Source organism: Lithobates pipiens, unplaced genomic scaffold (genome assembly GCF_037356315.1).
Source record: "Lithobates pipiens isolate NorthernLeopardFrog02 unplaced genomic scaffold, aLitPip1_a1.2 Scaffold_23, whole genome shotgun sequence".
NCBI classification, from domain to species: domain Eukaryota; kingdom Metazoa; phylum Chordata; class Amphibia; order Anura; family Ranidae; genus Lithobates; species Lithobates pipiens.
In genome coordinates this window covers 325135803-325153351 of record NW_027507785.1, presented here as the reverse complement: position 1 = coordinate 325153351, position 17549 = coordinate 325135803, and the positions used below count along the sequence as shown (strand labels likewise).

The following is a 17549-nucleotide window of genomic DNA, read 5'->3' as shown; positions in this document are numbered from 1 at the left end:
AATTCAGGGGTGCACTCTGAACAGTGTACAGAGTTCAGGGGTGTGCTCTGAACAGAGTGCAGAGTTCAGGGGTGCGCTCTGAACAGAGTGCAGAGTTCAGGGGTGCGCTCTGAACAGAGTGCAGAGTTCAGGGGTGCGCTCTGAACAGAGTGCAGAGTTCAGGGGTGCGCTCTGAACAGAGTGCAGAGTTCAGGGGTGCACTGTGTACAGAGTGCAGGGTTCAGAGGTCCGCTGTGTACAGAGACCAGGGTTCAGGGGTGCACTGTGTACAGAGAGCAGGGTTCAGAGGTCCGATGTGTACAGAGAGCAGGGTTCAGGGGTGCACTGTGTACAGAGTGCAGAGTTCAGGGGTGCGCTGTGTACAGAGAGCAGGGTTCAGAGGTCTGCTGTGTACAGAGAGCAGGGTTCAGAGGTCCGCTGTGTACAGAGAGCAGGGTTCAGGGGTGCGCTGTGTACAGAGTGCAGAGTTCAGAGGTCCGCTGTGTACAGAGTGCAGGGTTCAGAGGTGCGCTGTGTACAGAGTGCAGAGTTCAGGGGTGCGCTGTGTACAGAGTGCAGAGTTCAGAGGTCCGCTGTGTAAAGAGTGCAGGGTTCAGAGGTGCGCTGTGTACAGAGTGCAGAGTTCAGGGGTGCGCTGTGTACAGAGAGCAGGGTTCAGAGGTGCGCTGTGTACAGAGAGCAGGGTTCAGAGGTGCGCCGTGTACAGAGAGCAGGGTTCAGAGGTGTGCTGTATACAGAGCGCAGGGTTCAGAGGTGCGCTGTGTGTGCGCAGGATTGAGGAGTGTGCTACATACAGAGTGCAGAGTTGAGGAGTGTGCTATGCAGTGTGCAGGGTTCAGCTCTCTTTCACAGGCTGTCCACATCTCACTTCCACCTCTCTCCCTGGGGGAGCGAGGGCCACATGAAATGGTCTGATGGGCCAGATTCGGCCCACGGGCCTTGTGTTTGACACATGTGACCTAGCACTTCCCTCCCCAGCCAGGTATTCAATCACGGAGGCTCAGCATCATATGTGGTCCTACCTAGGGTGCCAGGCTGCCTAGGAACACAGACTGCTATTGACTTGAACTGAGGTGTTAGGTATTTTTTGCAAATTGCCAATGCCTGCCATATGTTTGAGGCAGGATTGAAATAAAGCAACGCAAATGCACCCTGCATTATACGTGTACGGGGCCGGTGTCTATTGATTTAAAGTGCGGTCATTGGCTTTGCAAAGCACTTAGAAAGCTTTATTGATACAAAGCGATCACCTGTTCTAACAATAACAAGTGTGCAGAAGTGATATAGAGCAATGGAATTCAATGTAAACCTCCAACATAAACATTAACAGCCGACTGATAGGCAAAAGGTTACTGGATAAGTCCAGGAAACGCACAATCCTTGTGCCGAGTTATCGGCCTTTGCCCGGTGTTTGCTGGTGATGTGAAGGATAAGAGGAACAATCTCAATCACATAACAGAAAGTTCATCTTGAATTTCGGGGGGTGTCACCTTTGTTTTGGCAAAGTAAAGCTGGCCATACATTATACGATTTTCTTATTCAATTTCCTTTAAATTTGCCTTCAGCAATCCTGCCTGATTGCATACAAACTGAAAGTGTTTAGGTTTGATCTCATAATTGACGCTTTTGGTAAATCTACCTTCTACCCTGTTTCCCCTAAAATAAGACCTAGCGTGATTGTCGGTGATGGCTGCAATATAAGCCCTACCCCCCCCCCCAAATAAGCCCTACCCTGTTTCCCCCGAAAATAAGCCCTACCCTGGAAATAAGACCTACAAGGAGGGGTAGGGCTTATATTGCAGCCATCACCGACAATCACGCTAGGTCTTATTTTAGGGGAAACAGGGTAATATGCTTTCTACGTGATACTAGAGCAGCCATTCTTAACCAGGGTTCCATGGAACCCTACGATTCCTTCAGAGGTTGCTAGGGGGTTCTCTCAGCTGTGGATGATCTCCCATTTCATGGCGTGTGCATAGTTCCCGGCACCAACACCACTTGGCATACAGTGCCTTGAAAAAGTATTCATACCCCTTGGAATTTTCCACATTTTGTCATGTTACAACCAAAAAACGTAAATGTATTTTATTGGGATTTTATGTGATAGACCAACACAAAGTGTCACATAATTGTGAAGTGGAAGGAAAATCATAAATAGTTTTCCAAATTTTTTACAAATAAATATGTGAAAAGTGTGGGGGGGTACATTTGTGTGGCGCCCCCCGGAGTCAACACTTTGTAGAACCGCCTTTCTCTGCAATTACAGCTGTAGCTAAGTCTTTTTGGGGATGTCTCTACCAGCTTTGCACATCTAGAGAGGGACATTTCTGCCCATTCTTCTTCTTTGCAAAATATCTCAAGCTCTGTCAGATTGGATGGAGAGCGTCTGTGATCAGCAATTTTCAAGTCTTGCCACAGATTCTCAATGGGATTTAGGTCTGGACTGTGACTGGGCCATTCTAACACATGAATATGCTTTGATCTAAACCATTCCATTGTATCTCTGGCTGGATGTTTCGGGTCCTTGTCCTGCTGGAAGGTGAACCTCCGCCCCTGTCTCAAGTCTTTTGCAGACTCTAACAGGTTTTCTTCTAAGATTGTCCTGTATTTGGCTCCATCCATCTTCCAGTCAACTCTGACCAGCTTCCCTGTCCCTGCTGAAGAAAAGCATCCCCACCACATGATGCTGCCACCACCATGTTTCACGGTGGAGATGTGCAGTGGTGAAGTGCAGTGTTAGTTTTCTGACAGTGGTGGCCCGTCCATTAGGGGCGCACGGGCACATGGATGCCCTATCCATGTGTTTGGCCCCCTAATCTACATGCAGGGTGCTGGATGCATGGATTCCAATCATTTTTTTTTTTTTGAAGCACATATTTAAAGCCTGAGGCTCTAAGAGGCTTAAAAAAGGATGGGTTCGGTGTTCAGAGCACTGCACCGAAAGCCCACCCAGTTGTGTGACAATAGCGAATGTAACACTGATTCTCCTCCTGACCAATCAGGAAGCAGGTTGTGAGACCCGTCACCCGATTGGCCGAAAGGAGATCTGATTGGATTGGCTGCCAGGAGGAGGAGATGCAGGGAAAGAAAGGAAGCACCCGAAGAGACCAGCATGGAAAGAAGCCAACACCGCCCACTGCCGAATGGCGCTGCCCGTGAGATGGGGAGGGTGACTGACTGACCCTGAGGGGGTGCCACCCGTGACCCTCGTGGTCCGGCCGACAGACCGACCTGGGGGGGGGGGGGGTGTGCCATCCGTGCGGAGGGGTGGGGGGTTTGGATGGACCGGCCGCCACTATTTTCTGCCTAACATGCCTTTGCTTTTAGGCCAAAAATCAAAAAGTTACATTTTTGTTCTCATCTGACCAGATCACCTTCTTCCACATGTTTGCTGTGTCCCCCACATGGCTTCTCACAAACTACAAACAGGACTTCTCATGACTTTCTTTCTCCAATGTCTTTCTTCTTGTCACTCTTCCATAAAGGGCAGATTTGTGGAGAGACAACTAATAGTTGTCCTGTGGACAGATTCTCCCCCCTGAGCTGTAGATCTCTGCAGATCCTCCAGAGTTACCATGGACCTCTTGGCTCTTCTCTGATGAATGCTCTCCTTGCCCGGCCCGGTCAGTTTAGGTGGACGGCCATGTCTTGGTAGGTTTGCAGTTGTGCCATACTCTTTCCATTTTCAGCTGATGGATTGAACAGACCTCCGTGAGATGTTCAAAGCTTGGGATATTTTTTTATAACCTAACCCTGCTTTATACTTCTCCACAAATCCCTGACCTGTCTGGTGTGTTCCTTGGCCTTCATGATGCTGTTTGTTTACTAAGGTTCACCAACAAACCTCTGAGGGCTTCACAGAACAGCTGGATTTATATTGAGAAATAAATTACACACAGGTGGACTCTATTTATTAATTAGGTTCTGTAGGCAGTTGGTTCCACTAGATTTTAGTTAGGGGGTATCAAAGCAAAGGGGGCTGAATACAAATGCCCCCCCCTCCACACTTTTCACATATTTATTTTTATAAAATGTTGAAAACCATTTATCATTTTTCTTCCACTTCACAACTATGTGCCACTTTGTCTCACCCCTACTCAAGTACCTTGACTTCAATGATTGGTAGGGTTCTTCTAATATGCTTTCTACATGATACTAGAGCAGTCATTCTCAATCAGGGTTCAGTGGAACCTTAAGGTTCTTTCAGAGGTTGCTAGGGGGTTCCTTGAGCTGTGGATGATTGATCTCTGATTTGATGGTACGTACATATTTCCAGGGCAAACACCATTTGGCATAGCCTGCTGCATGACACCAATGGTCTTTTTAGTTGTCTGTAAGGATGCCATTTTGGCCATTACTGCAAGGGGGCATTCTTTCCAATGACCACCAATGTAATAGATATTCTTCCCATGCCCCCCTAATGAATTGGTTTTAACAGGGGCGCCAAAGGACTTGAAATTATCTGAATGGTTCCTTTAAAGTAAGAAGGTTGAACGCGTGAACTGAGCTGGAAGTGGGAGCGGGTACCTGTCAAAACCAGTTACCTGCTTCCCCCAAAAGGTGCCAAATGTGGCAGTGGAGGGGGGGGGGGAGACGAGCAGAGCTTCCTCTTTTGGGTGAAGCTCCGCTTTTCACTTCTTCCCGGCTACAGCAGCATGGCAGAGGGTGGGAGAGACAGGCTAGGGCAGTATAGGGGCAGGCTAGGGTAGTATACAGACAGACTAGGATAGTATATAGACAGGCTAGGGCAGTATAGGGGCAGGCTAGGGTAGTATACAGACAGACTAGGATAGTATATAGACAGGCTAGGGCAGTATAGGGGCAGTCTAGGGTAGAATAGGGATGGGCTAGGGTAGTATAGGGGTAGGTTAGGGTAGTATAATGGCAAGCTAGGGCTGTATAGGGATTTTTGAGCATGACAGGTTATGCAACATTTGGCCATCCGGCAGATCAGCAGCCAATAGTAGACATAATGATGGACACCTTTTCTGTCCTGTCACCCAAACAAACTTATATTACCTCTCTGTTGCTCTCTCCCAGTGCTCCCACAGTCTTCAGTGCCTAGCCTCACATGTGCACCAGAGCAGAAGAAGGCAGGCCGGGCAAGAGGCTGGCCGCACCCCCCTCCTCCAATTGCACCCAATAGAAATGCAAGCCTCGCAAGTTGCGGCTGAACATCGGCTGCTGGCAGAGCCAGTGGTGAAGGATTCTTTCATTGCTCTCTGCTCCCCGCTCAGTGTCTGCTACCCCTCTCTGCCAATCCCTCCATTGGCTCGCCATTGTCACGATATCAATTTGTGTCCATTTTCAGGAAGAGTTTAGCGGCAGGGGGATTCTCCCTTTCTGGACTATACCTCTCATTCCTGTAGAATTGGGGCGGCTATGGTGGTGGTGAGGTGGGGTATAAGTGACCAGATTCTTCAATGGATTGGTCTCTGGGAATCTTAATGGTTTCGGCTCAATGTACGCCTTCATTTACTGTCATGGGCTGGGGGAGTGGTCTGGGGGGTATGGTAGTGCCTGGGTAGTCGGGTCCTGTCTGGTGTGGTCTGTGTATGTCTTCATGTGGGGTTTCTGTCTTGGGGTGATGTTTGTATTTCATTTTGCGGGGTGGTGTGAATAGTGTTGGTTTTGTGTGTCTATGTTTCCCTTTGTGTTTTTCTGTCTTACAGGCCTGGTATTCCTGATGTGGATCCTGGGGCACTCTTATGTACATTGGGGGGGGCAAAAGGGGCCCTGGTCAGACAGGAGGGCAGGCAACTGGGTTTCTCAAGGGAGAAGGCTTCAGTGCGTTGGATGGGGATTCCGGGCATGTTATGGTCCTGTGTCCTTCCTGAAGTGCAGCGTTAGGCTAGGCTGGATAGGCCTCCGGACTTGCTGTTGTTACACGTAGGGGGTAATGACCTGAATATCAGGGCCTTGAGGTATCCTATTTGGGATGCGAAATGGGACTTCCTGCGTTTAAGGTCAGCTTTTCCGGAGACGGTGGTGGTATAGTCAGATATAATTGGCAGGGCAACCTGGAGGGGGGACCCGTCTGTTGATCGGATCAGCAAGACCAGGATAAAGGTCAATAAGGCCATGACTAAGTTTTTGGTGCGTAATGGGTGACTGGTGGTCTGCCATTGCGAGTTGGAGCAGAGAGCATCAGCCTGTATTTAAGGACCAATGGTGTGCACTTGTCAGCCGTTCACGCCACGGGTCTCGGAAGGAACCGCACCTGTGGGCCATTCCTTCAGAGCGCATGCGCCAGTGATGTCACTGGCTGCGCGAACTGTGAATATCTCCTAAACTATACAGGTTTAGGAGATATTTTCACTAGCTATAGGTAAACCTTATTATAGGCTTACCTATAGGTACATGTCAGCAGAGGAAATTTACTTTCTCTTTAAGATTCCATGTGTTGAAAGGTGCATACAATTAATACACCACTCTTCAATCAACCAACCAACCTCTGGTGCTGGATAGGTCTCAAGGGAAATAAGATGTTTCTTGCAATTCATGCAATTCATGCAGTATTTGCAAATCCCAATGGTTGTCATGTGTATGGCCCTAACGCAGTGTTCCACCAACTCGTAAGCTTTGTTGTGCTTTATATTTTTATAATGTTGTCAGCTATTGGTTAAAAAAAATACATATTACCCAATGTAGAGTTTGATGGAATATTTTAAAAGTATGCGCGTGATCATGGCTCCTCAGTGCTTGCATATTTCATCTATACCCAGGGGCGGACTGACCATTCAGCCATTCGGGCACTGCCCGAGGGCCCCCGGGCCACCAGGGGGCCCCATCAGGGTTGCCAGCCTCAGTAAAACCAGGGACAGTATGTAAAAATTCTTTCTAGTACCTTCTCAGCCAATAGAAACATGTCTGTGTATACTGTGTGATTGTATACTGTGTGTGTGTGTTTTTGTATACTGTGTGGCCCCATAATCTCTGATTGCCTGGGGGCCCCATAATCTCCTATTGCCCGGGGGCCCCATGAGTTGTCAGTCCACCCCTGTCTATACCTGTTGTGCAGCTGGACTCCACCTGCTCCTGGTTATCCAGAGGTCCTTCAGGGAAACCTGAGCTTAGGATCAGAACTTTACTGAGCCTTATCTTAAACTTGATCAGTTCTGACAAACATTTCTATAGATGTCATTAACCGTTTTAGTTTTATCATCAGTTTTATCATGTTTGAGGTGTAATCTTTGGGGGAGGTCACTGGGGGTTAAAAGTATAATGCAGCACTTATATATGTAGCGGCCATAACCCATTGCAGGGTGGCCTTGACTTATTGGGCTTACTGGTTACCTTCTCCTGGCCTGCTCCTCCGCGTCTAGGGGTTCCCAGGGTTGATACCCAACGACTTCTACACTGACACAAATAAAGTCCTTTCAAAAGGTTTTATTTTGCAGTAGAACTTTCACAAAACACAGTCTCTTAGGGAACAGAGGGCACGGGTGAAGAACTCAGGTACCTTGAACTGCAGGTTTAACAAGTCTACTACCTCCCAGAGAGTAGCCACTCGCAGCTGGGCACTTCAAGGCTGAACAGACCTCTAGCCAGAGGTCATAGCAGTCAGCCCGTTGACTCAAAACTTGAACAATCAACTGAAGATGAACAGGAAACTTTTTCCAACTGTACCTGGAACGTTTCCCGCTTCCTTTGTGGTACTGGAAAAGTGTGAACTCAGCAATGTCCTTCCCAACTCAGTAACCAGGCACTTCTCAGGATGCCACTTGCCGGCCCTCCTTCCGAAGAGTCCTCCCCCAGTCACTTCCACGAGCTGTGGTGTCCCTCCAAGCCGAGAGCACACCCGGACACTTTGAATCCTCCTTCAGTTACAGCTCCTTGGACCGGCAGGTTCTGAGACTCGGGAACAGATAGGTCCCTACTCCAGACCAGATGGGTCTATCAGGGGCCACTGACAGGAACATGTTGCGGGGTGTCGAACACCCCGTGACCGGGACCCCTCACGGGGCTACCCCAGTTCTGGAACCAGAACAGACCACACAGGTCTCTCGAACAACTCCGGAACCCCCGAACACGTCACCCACACCTGTTTAAGTACCCCCTCCCAGACTCCTCAGCAAGCCCGGCACTCCAGCTGATTGGCTCAGAGAGGGCCATACCCAAACATCCAACCAGGCCTGGTTCTAGCCTGTCATGTGCACATGACCACTCAGATGACCAGGCAGAACTTCAAACATGGCCTGGCCAGACTGGTGTTAAGCCTTACCTACACAATTAACCCTCAGTACCGTAGGGTCCTGAGGCAAAAACTAAATTTACAATGCGTGTGACATTTGATCCCAAATGTCATCCGCTACATATATCACCAACAGTTTGTGCAGTGCTTTACAATATAAAGGGAGACAGTAGAGTTACAACACAATTCAACACAAAAGGGTTGAGAAGGTCATGTTCTTATACTCTAAAGGGTCAGGCAAGTGATACAAAAGGAGATAAATGTGTAGGGAAGAATTGATGGAGAAATAAGTTAATTGATAGGCAGGATAGGCTTCCCGTGAAGAGATGTGTTTTAAAGGATCATCTAAAAATTGATAGAGTAGGAGATAGTCAGATTGGGGCAGGTGGTTGCAGAGGATGGGAGAGGCTCTGCAGAAGTCCTGGAGGTGAATGTGGGAGGAGGTGATGAGGGAGGAGGAGAGCAGGAGGTCTTGAGAGGAGCACAGAGGATGGTTTGGGTGATATTTTGAAACAAGGCTGGCGATGTACATATTGTAGTAGTTGTTAGTATTTTGAATTTTATTCCATGGGCAATCAGAAGCTAGTAGAGGGAAGAGGGGCGTTGGTAAGGTGGATGTTAGAATGATAAATTCCTGTGCTGTTATTCCAGTATCCGGCTTGTTCTGCTCCTGCAAGTCACTGAGAGAGGAGAGGGGTCATCCTGTACAGAGGGTCAGCAATGACTTCAAGGTCCTTAAACGCTTTATCCGTGATGTCACCGAAAAGCCAGATAATGGAACATCACTAAACGACAGTAAGTATGTAATATAATCATGTAACAGAGTTCAGAACATCTAAAACATAGAGTTTTGATAGAGTTTGCCAATAATTTAAAGAATAATCCAGGTCATAATGAGGAATTCTTGCCCTTCATTTTTTCTTTCCTCTGTGTCTTCTTTGTCCTCCCCTTTCATTTTCTTTCCATTGGAGTATCTTGAGTATTGATCAATTGATTGACCTCCAGTGGTGGACAGGAACCTTCTAATATGCTTTCTACATGATACTACAGCAGCCATTTTCAGCCAGGTTTCCATGGAACCCTAGGGTTCCTTTAAAGATTTTTAAGGGGTCTGTCAGTTGTGGATGATTGATCTCCCATTTGATGGTGCGTGCATAGTTTCGGCACCAACACCAATTGGCATAACACACTGCAGGACACCAATAATCTTTTTAGCTGTCTGTAGGGGTGGCAGGTGGCATTTTGGCCACTATTGTAAGGGAGTATGCTTTCCAATGACCACTAATGTAATAGGCATTCTTCCAACTGACTGCTACTCAAGTATCTTGAGTATTAATCACTTGATTGAATACAGTGATTGACAGGGTTCTTCTAATATGCTTCCTACATGACATGTAGCGGTACCCCCGTAGGGGCTGCTAAGTGTTGTGGCCCACCTGTCACCCTGCCCGACATTCACTCCCAGACACTCCAAGACAATGACCAGTCCGTCAGCTTTGTTTTTGTGTTTTATTGAGGGAATTTAACTTGGCTGGGATATAGGAAGTATGGGATGCCCAGTGAAATTTAGAACAATCAATTGGGAATTTTAGAACAATCAATTGGGATAACTTATGTACACTTCAATAGGTTCGCTCCATTTCTCCTCCTGCACATCACTTCACTTCCTCTCTAAGGTTCCAGGCACAGCTATTACAAGTTGATTAGGCCTGACACTGACTCAGCCAGGCCTTAGCAATAGTATTTTGCAGGCAGGGACCGCGGCCCCTATAGTGTAGCAAAAAGAAAGTTTGTGCTGTTCTGTTTCTGGTTACTAATCCCAATAACCCCTCTTCAAGCCCTGCCAGCCCTCCTGGCTGTAACTGCCCTTTTCCACTGCACTTGACAACACAGTCCACTCCACTGGCTCTGCACCCATCCCAGACTGCATGCTCCCAGTCCTCTCAGGCGTGCCTCCCCAGTCCTCCTGACTGTACTTGTCACTGACCAGCCCTCCTGGCTGCGACCAGTTGTTCGTCTTCTTAAAGACTTGCCCGGCAATGCTAGCTCCTGCTGTCCTCTTTGCTCCTCCTGTGCCTCCTGTCCGAGATGCCTTCATGGTTTCTTGAAGGGCCTCATCACCCCCCCCCCCCCCCCCCCTAGACTGTGGAGTTCACTCAAAGGCCCCGATGGCCTAGCACTCCATCTTCAAGCTCTGAACAACTCCAACTCCCCCCCAGCTGGGCTGACCCTGGGTATTTAAGGAGGCCTTCCCCTCAGCCAATCCAGGTTGGGGATTGGTCAGGGCTCATTAGAACACCCCAGGCAGCTCCATCTCTCCTCTCCTCCTCTCTTTCTAGTACCTTCCAGAAAGCCCTAGAAAGAAGAGGGAGGTCTTCGTGATGCTGTCTGAGTCACCAGCTGCTATTCTGAGCCACTCAAAGACCAGATCAAAACAAACAGGCCTGGCTGCCAGCCAGGCCTGCCTAAATTTACCTTACCTATCACAGAAAAATCCTAATCTAGCTACCTACCTAGAGGGTGCTACAGATACTAGAGCAATTATTCTCAACCAGGGTTCCATTGCCAACACCACTTGACATAGCCAGTTGCATGACACCAGTGGTCTTTTTAGTAAGGATGGCAGGTGGCATTTTGGCCACTACTGTAAGGCAGCATGCTTTCCAATGACCACTAATGCAATATGCATTCTTCCAACTTACCCCTACTCAAGTATCTTCAGTATCAATCAATTGATTGACTTCAATGATAGAATTATTTTAATATGCTTTCTATGTGATACTAGAGCAGTCATTCTCAACCAGGGTTCCAGGGCCAACACCACTTGGCATAGCCAGCTGCATGACACCAATGGTCTTTTTAGCTGTCTGTAAGAATGGCATTTTGGCCACTACTGTAAGGGGGCATGCTTTCCAATGGCCACCAATTAAAAGGGGTTTCTTTCCATAGAACCCCAATGAATTTCTTTTAGCCGGGGTGCCAAAAGACCTGAAATTATCTCAGTGGTTCTTTTGAAGTAAGAAGGTTGAGAAAGGCTGCAGTAGAAGCTGAACAGCAGCCGGGTTTGCTATTGATAATAAGCTCTTCATGCTTCTCAATAAGGCTCAAATAATAACTCTGAGACGGACACATATTTTTTTCATTGATTTATATCTGTTATAGTATTTGAGGTTAGGAGTGCATGTTTTTTCCACCAAAACCAATAATTGTATCTGCGGTACAAAACTGGTTCTTTTAGCCTCCAGGAAGAAGGAAATGGAGTCCCGTGAATGTTTTGCCAACAGCAGATAAATGGCTGACTCACCCTGACTGTTTTCTGTTTATGTTGCAATCATGTCTAGGTTCATTCGATCTCCTCTGAGTGTTTGTAGAAGATTTTATTAATGTCACAGTGTACACACAACACACATTGGACACCCAGCTACAGCTAGCAGTTCCTGCCCTCTCCTGACACACTGGGAGTCTTTGAATGGTTCTTCTCCACTAAGATGTCCTTTACTTTGGGTATCATTTCACCACGCTTTTAAAGAGGAAGTAAACCCTGATGAGTTTACTTCCTCTTTCATTCCCTGCAAAGGCAAAGCATAATGGACTATTATGCATCGCATCGTATCGCATAGTAGCCCATTATGTGTCACTTACCTGACACAGGAGCCAGCGAAGTCACCGCTGTCCCCTGTAATCCGGCGCATCCATCTTCTCGGTGGGGTCTCGCAGCTCCGCCGCTGTCATTCGCCGAAGCCGCAATGACGTCACTCCCGCGCACGGGAGCCAACACGCGCGGCAGCTCCGTCGTTGGAAATGCCACGCTCAGTGCGCCTGCACGCCGCTGTCTACGGCGCATGCGCCGTAGACAGCGGTGCCTGTCTTCGGGCAAATATCTCCTAAACCGTGTAGGTTTAGGAGATATTTCTTGGACCTACAGGTAAGCCTTAATCTAGGCTTACCTGTAGGTCAAAGTGGTTTGTAAGGGTTTACAACCACTTTAACACTGTTTATTTACATAGTAAAATACTTCAGAACCAAAATTTGGGGAATTAATTTTGTTTTGGACCATGGCATCATAAGTATGCTTACAGTTCTCTGCAGGATTTGATTATGGTTAGATGTTGGGTTGACTTTAAAGGTTAGGATTTTCAATTAGGTTGAAGGTCAGGGGTAAGAGTTGGAGTTAGTTAATAGACTGAAGGCTTAGGTTATGGGCTAGGTTGAGGGCAAGGGGAGGAGATTGGGGTTAAGTTTTAGACATTAGGCTTATCGATTGAGGATTGCATGTTAGATGTTAGGTTGAGGGTAAAGGGTAGGGTTGGACATTAGATGATAGGTTGAGGGTTAGGTGTTAGGCTGAGAGTCATGATTATGGTTTGGATTAGTTAGATGTTAGGATGAGGTCTAGGGTTAGGATTTGGGAATAGATGTTGGGTTAAAGGTTAGATTTGGAGTTTTTAAGATGTTAGGTTAAGGAGTAAGATTAAAGCCCCGTACACACGAGAGGACTTATGTCCGACAGACTTCCGAAGGAGTTCCGTCGGAGTTCTGCTGGAATTCCGACGGAGTTCTGACAGACTTTTCGGCTGAGCGGACTTGGCCACACACGATCACACTAAACTCCGACGGATTCGAACGTGATGACGTACGACTCGGCTCGAATAAGGAAGTTCATAGCCAGTAGCCAATAGCTGCCCTAGCGTCGGTTTTAGTCCGTCGGAGTAGCATACACACGAGCGGATTTTTCGAAGGGGACCGGGTCCGGCGGAGTTCCTTCGGAAAAATTTGAAGCATGTTCCATATTCTAAAGTCCTTCGGACTTTGGCGAGTCAAAAGTCCGTTGCAGCCCACACACGATCGGATAGTCTGACGGACTCAGTCCTTCGGACTTTGGATGTTGAAAAGTCCGCTCGTGTGTACGCGGCATTAGAATTAGATGTTAAGGGTTAGGTGTGAGGCTGAGAGTCACGGTCATGGTACTTGGGTTAATTGGATGTTGGGTTGAAATGGGGCTAAGGGTTAAAGGTTAGACTGGGGGTTAGGGGTACGGTTTAGGTTAGGTGATATATTTCAGATTGAGGATCAGTGAACAGGTCTAGGTTTAGGTTTCAGATGTTAGTTTGAGACTAAAGCCGCGTACACACGGGCGGACTGTCTGTCCAACTTAGTCCACCGAAACACATTTCAGCGGACAGTCCGCTCGTGTGTGGGCTTCAGCGGACTTTTTCAGCGTGCAGTCTGGCGGACTAAGTATTTCGGAATTTCCGGAATATTGTCCGTCCAACTTTGGTTTCAGCGGACAGTCCGCTCGTGAGTAGGCTAGTTGGACGAACTAAGTATGGCGCATGCTCAGAAAGGATTTACACGGCGGAAGGTTGCATTGCTGTGTATTGGACGTCCTATTTCTAGTCCCGTCGTACGTGCTGTACACGTCATCGCGCAAGCTTTCAACGGACTGTTTGTTCATCGTGTGTGGTCAAGTCCGTTCATTCAAAAGTAGGACGGACTGTCCGTCGGGTTGTCTGACGGACTTAGTTGGCCAGACAGTCCGCCCGTGTGTACGCGGCTTAAGAGGAAAGATTTAGAACTAGATGTTAGGTTAAGGGTTCGGTGTGAGGCTAAGAGCCAGGGTCATTGTACTTGGGTTAATTGGATGTTGGGTTGAAGTGGAGCTAAGGGTTAAAGGTTAGATTTAGCGTTAGGGGTATGGTTTAGGTTAGGTGATATATTTCAGATTGAGGATCAGCGAACAGGTCTAGGTTTAGGTTTCAGATGTTAGTTTGAGACTAAGAGGGAAGATTTAGAACTAGATGTTAGGTTAAGGGTTCGGTGTGAGGCTGAGAATCAGGGTCATGGTTGTTGGGTTATCTAGATTTTGGGTTGAAATTCAGGGGTAGGGCTTGGAATTGTTAGGCTGAGGGTAAGAGCTGTATTGAGGGTCAGGAGTACAGTGGAGATTAAGTGATAGATATCAGTTTGAGGATCAGGGTAGGGTTTGAAGTTCGATATTAGATGAAGGATTATGTATTAGGTTGAGGGTCCAGGATACGGTCTGGTGATAGGCTTTAGCTGTTAGGTTGAAGGTCAGACTAAAGTTTGAGGATAATTATTACTAAGATCAGGAGTTAATTTGAGGGTAATAGGTATAGATTGGAGCTAAACTGGTCACATAGATAGAATTGTGGTTGAAAAAATGTGATTTGAGAACAATCGTGTGATATTCTTATGGGGCCCGCTGATTTAAACGAAAACTTTTTCATATTGTATAAAAAAAAATATTTTTTCAGAAAGTAGACAGAATTTCTACAATATACTGGATTCCTTTGTTGCCATAAAATGATAAAGAATGTTGCAAATTAATATATTTTTTTGTGTTCCTCAGCTTCTCCTTCACCCCCATCTGTATCTCAAGGCAGAAGCTGGCCGTATCTAGTGGGGTTCGTGCTCATCGCCATCACTCTGTCTCTTCTAATAGCCGCTGCCGCCAAGTGCAAGGTTTTCCATCGCTATTTCCGCAGTTACCGCCATCGTCCCTTGCCAGAGAACGAGTGGGCAGCCGAGTCGCAAAGCGAGCTACCGGGCGTCCCCATCCCCCACCAAGACGACGAAGATGGCTTCATAGAGGACAATTATATCCAGCCAGAAGACCATCAGAAAGAGGAGGATGAAGATGAAGTGTCTCATGATGACTTCTACAGTATCTGAGACGTCTTCTGGATCAAATCAGGAGCTACTACGACACCTTACCAGAAATAAAAAGAACTGGTAGACAATTACAGGCAACCAACTAGATGTTGATGATTGCTTGGAGGCAATTATGAAGGCCCAAAGCTACCAGAGGCCTGGACTGGCTACCTGCCCCCTCTTTCATTTGCCAGAGAGATTGATTTGAATGAGAGGGACGTTCAGCTGGTGCAACACTCCTTTGGGCTGCTCACCCTTTGTCTGTTATATTTTAATATTAATATTTAATTTTGTGCAGCCTTTACTCCAAACACATTAAATGTTTAACTCGCTAGCTTAGCAGGGCAGGGTTGAAGTTCAGCTGTGAGACACAAGTAAAACATGACGGTCCTTCACTGATATATCCATGTAAGCGACCTGAATTCATTGATGCTTTCCACCAAGCTGGCCAGGGACTCCACCCCTGTATCTTCATGTGATAGGGCTCCAGGCCCAAGGTCCACACAGGTTGCTTTTCTAGTGGGGCTCCAGGATCGAGGCCCTCCACCTCAAATAAAGAAGGTCCACACAGGTTGCTTTTCTAGTGGGGATCCAGAATTGAGGCCCTGCACCTCAAATAAAGAAGGTCCACACAGGATGCTTTTACAATGGAGCCCCAGGTCTGAGGCCCACCAGCTCGAATAAAGAAGGCCCACACAGGATGCTTTTCCAGGGGGGTCCAGAATTGAGGCCCTCTACCTCAAATAAAGAAGGTCCACACAGGACCCTTTGCCAGTGGGGCTCCAGAATTGAGGCCCTCCACTTCAAATAAAGAAGGTCCAGACAGGATGCTTTTCCAATGGGGCTCCCGGTCTGAGGTCCACCAGCTTGAATAAAAAAGGCACACACAGGATGCTTTTTGCAGTGGGGCTCCAGAATTGAGGCCCTCCACCTCAAATAAAGAAGATCCACACAGGATGCTTTTCCAATGGGGCTCCCGGTCTGAGGTCCACCAGCTTGAATAAAAAAGGCACACACAGGATGCTTTTTGCAGTGGGGCTCCAGGTCTGAGGCCCACCAGCTCAAATAAAGAAGCCCCACACAGGATGCTTTTCCAATGGGGCTCCAGAATTGAGGCCCTCCACCTCAAATAAAGAAGGTCCACACAGGATGCTTTTCCAATGGGGCTCCCAGTCTGAGGCCCTCCACCTCAAATAAAGAAGACCCACACAGGATGCTTTTCCAGTGGGGCTCCAGAATTGAGGCCCTCCACCTCAAATAAAGAAGGTCCACCCAGGATGCTTCCCCAATGGGGCTCCAGGTCTGAGGCCCTCCAGCTCAAATAAAGAAGGTCCAAACAGGATGCTTTTCCAGTGGGGATCCAGAATTGAGGCCCTCCACCTCAAATAAAGAAGGTCCACACTGGATGCTTTCCCAATGGGGCTCCAGGTCTGAGGCCCACCAGCGCAAATAAAGAAGCCCCACACAGGATGCTTTTCCAATGGGGCTCCAGAATTGAGGCCCTCCACCTCAAATAAAGAAGGTCCACCCAGGATGCTTCCCCAAAGGGGCTCCAGGTTCCGAGGCTCACCACCTCAAATAAATAATGTCCACACGGGACTGTTTTCCTACAGTTTACTGAGCAGGTTAACATTCTGTACAGCCATTCCTTCATGCCACTCATCAGACCTCCAGTACAGATTAACTCCATGCAATTAATTCAGAACTCGGAAAGTTCAGCCAATTGCACCATACTTTGTCCAGTATAAATCCCCTTACTGTGGGTCCTCATCCCAAGCCTCAGGTCAGTCCAGCTCCGAAGAGCTCTCTCTTCTGCTCAGGTCACAAAGTTTTATAATGTAAGCCAGGGGTGGCCTCTTCCCATGCTCCCTTCTGACTGGAGCTCCACCCATTACAGTTTATAAAAGGGGTACTGACTCCACCACCAACCACCCAGGGGAGGGGCCTTACTAAAAGGGAAACTAACCCCTGCTTACACTCAATACTCTGAGGCTGTGTCTAGGCTGAACGCCGATGTCTCAGCATTTGAATAGCCATCATTTATAACCCCCATTATGTGTCTATTATGTCATTTTTAATGTATTTTCTATGATTGTCAGCGTCATCTAGTGGCCAAAATGGACTCTGTAAGTCAAAAAAGAGTTATCTGTTTCTTAGGAAATGCCTTTAAATAATGCAAATGAGCTGCAGTGTTAAAATATTTCTCATGACTGTTCAAAGTTTTCTGCTTGTTCTTGAAATGATGCACACTCCAATAAAGCTAAACCTCAGACAAAGATAAAGGACACTATTTAATGCAATTCTGTAATCACTGATACATCATTAAAGGGGTTGTAAAGGTAAATGTTTTTTCACCTTAATGCATTCTATGCATTAAGGTGAAAAAACATCTGACAGTCCCGGCGCCCCCAGCCCCTCCCGTTTTACTTACCTGACCCCCTCGAAAGTCCCGCGCTCGTCCCCCCGACGTCCTTTCCACCGTTCAGCCTGGCCGCTGATTGGCTGGAGTGGATGGATGGAAAGCAGCGCAGCCATTGGCTCGCGCTGCTGTCAATCGCATCCACTGACGCAGAGCGCCGGGGGGCGGGGCCGTGTGATACAGCGAGCGGCTATAGCCGCCGGCTGTATCACGGGAGCGCGCCCGCAGGTGCTTCTCACCATGTGAGGGAGCTCGCATGAACGT

The 17549-nt window shown here is 47.7% G+C and overlaps 1 protein-coding gene across 2 annotated transcripts in view; it reads left to right on the top strand.

Annotated features, from left to right (window-relative positions):
* The window catches only part of CUNH1orf210 (chromosome unknown C1orf210 homolog), a 28020-nt gene extending 10872 nt beyond the window's left edge, over positions 1-17148 (top strand). Inside the window, exons 4-6 of one of the 2 annotated variants that reach the window (XR_013262117.1) lie at positions 8846-8989; positions 14565-15618; positions 15683-17148. Coding sequence is in view for 1 of the 2 variants with exons in the window: in XM_077450652.1 (XP_077306778.1) it covers positions 8846-8989; positions 14565-14887 (467 nt within the window). In the remaining variant the exon portion in view is untranslated. Of the gene's footprint in view, positions 1-8845; positions 8990-14564 lie in introns of both variants that reach the window. The other variant, XM_077450652.1, reaches the window with a different exon arrangement.
* The last annotated feature ends 401 nt before the right edge of the window (positions 17149-17549 follow it).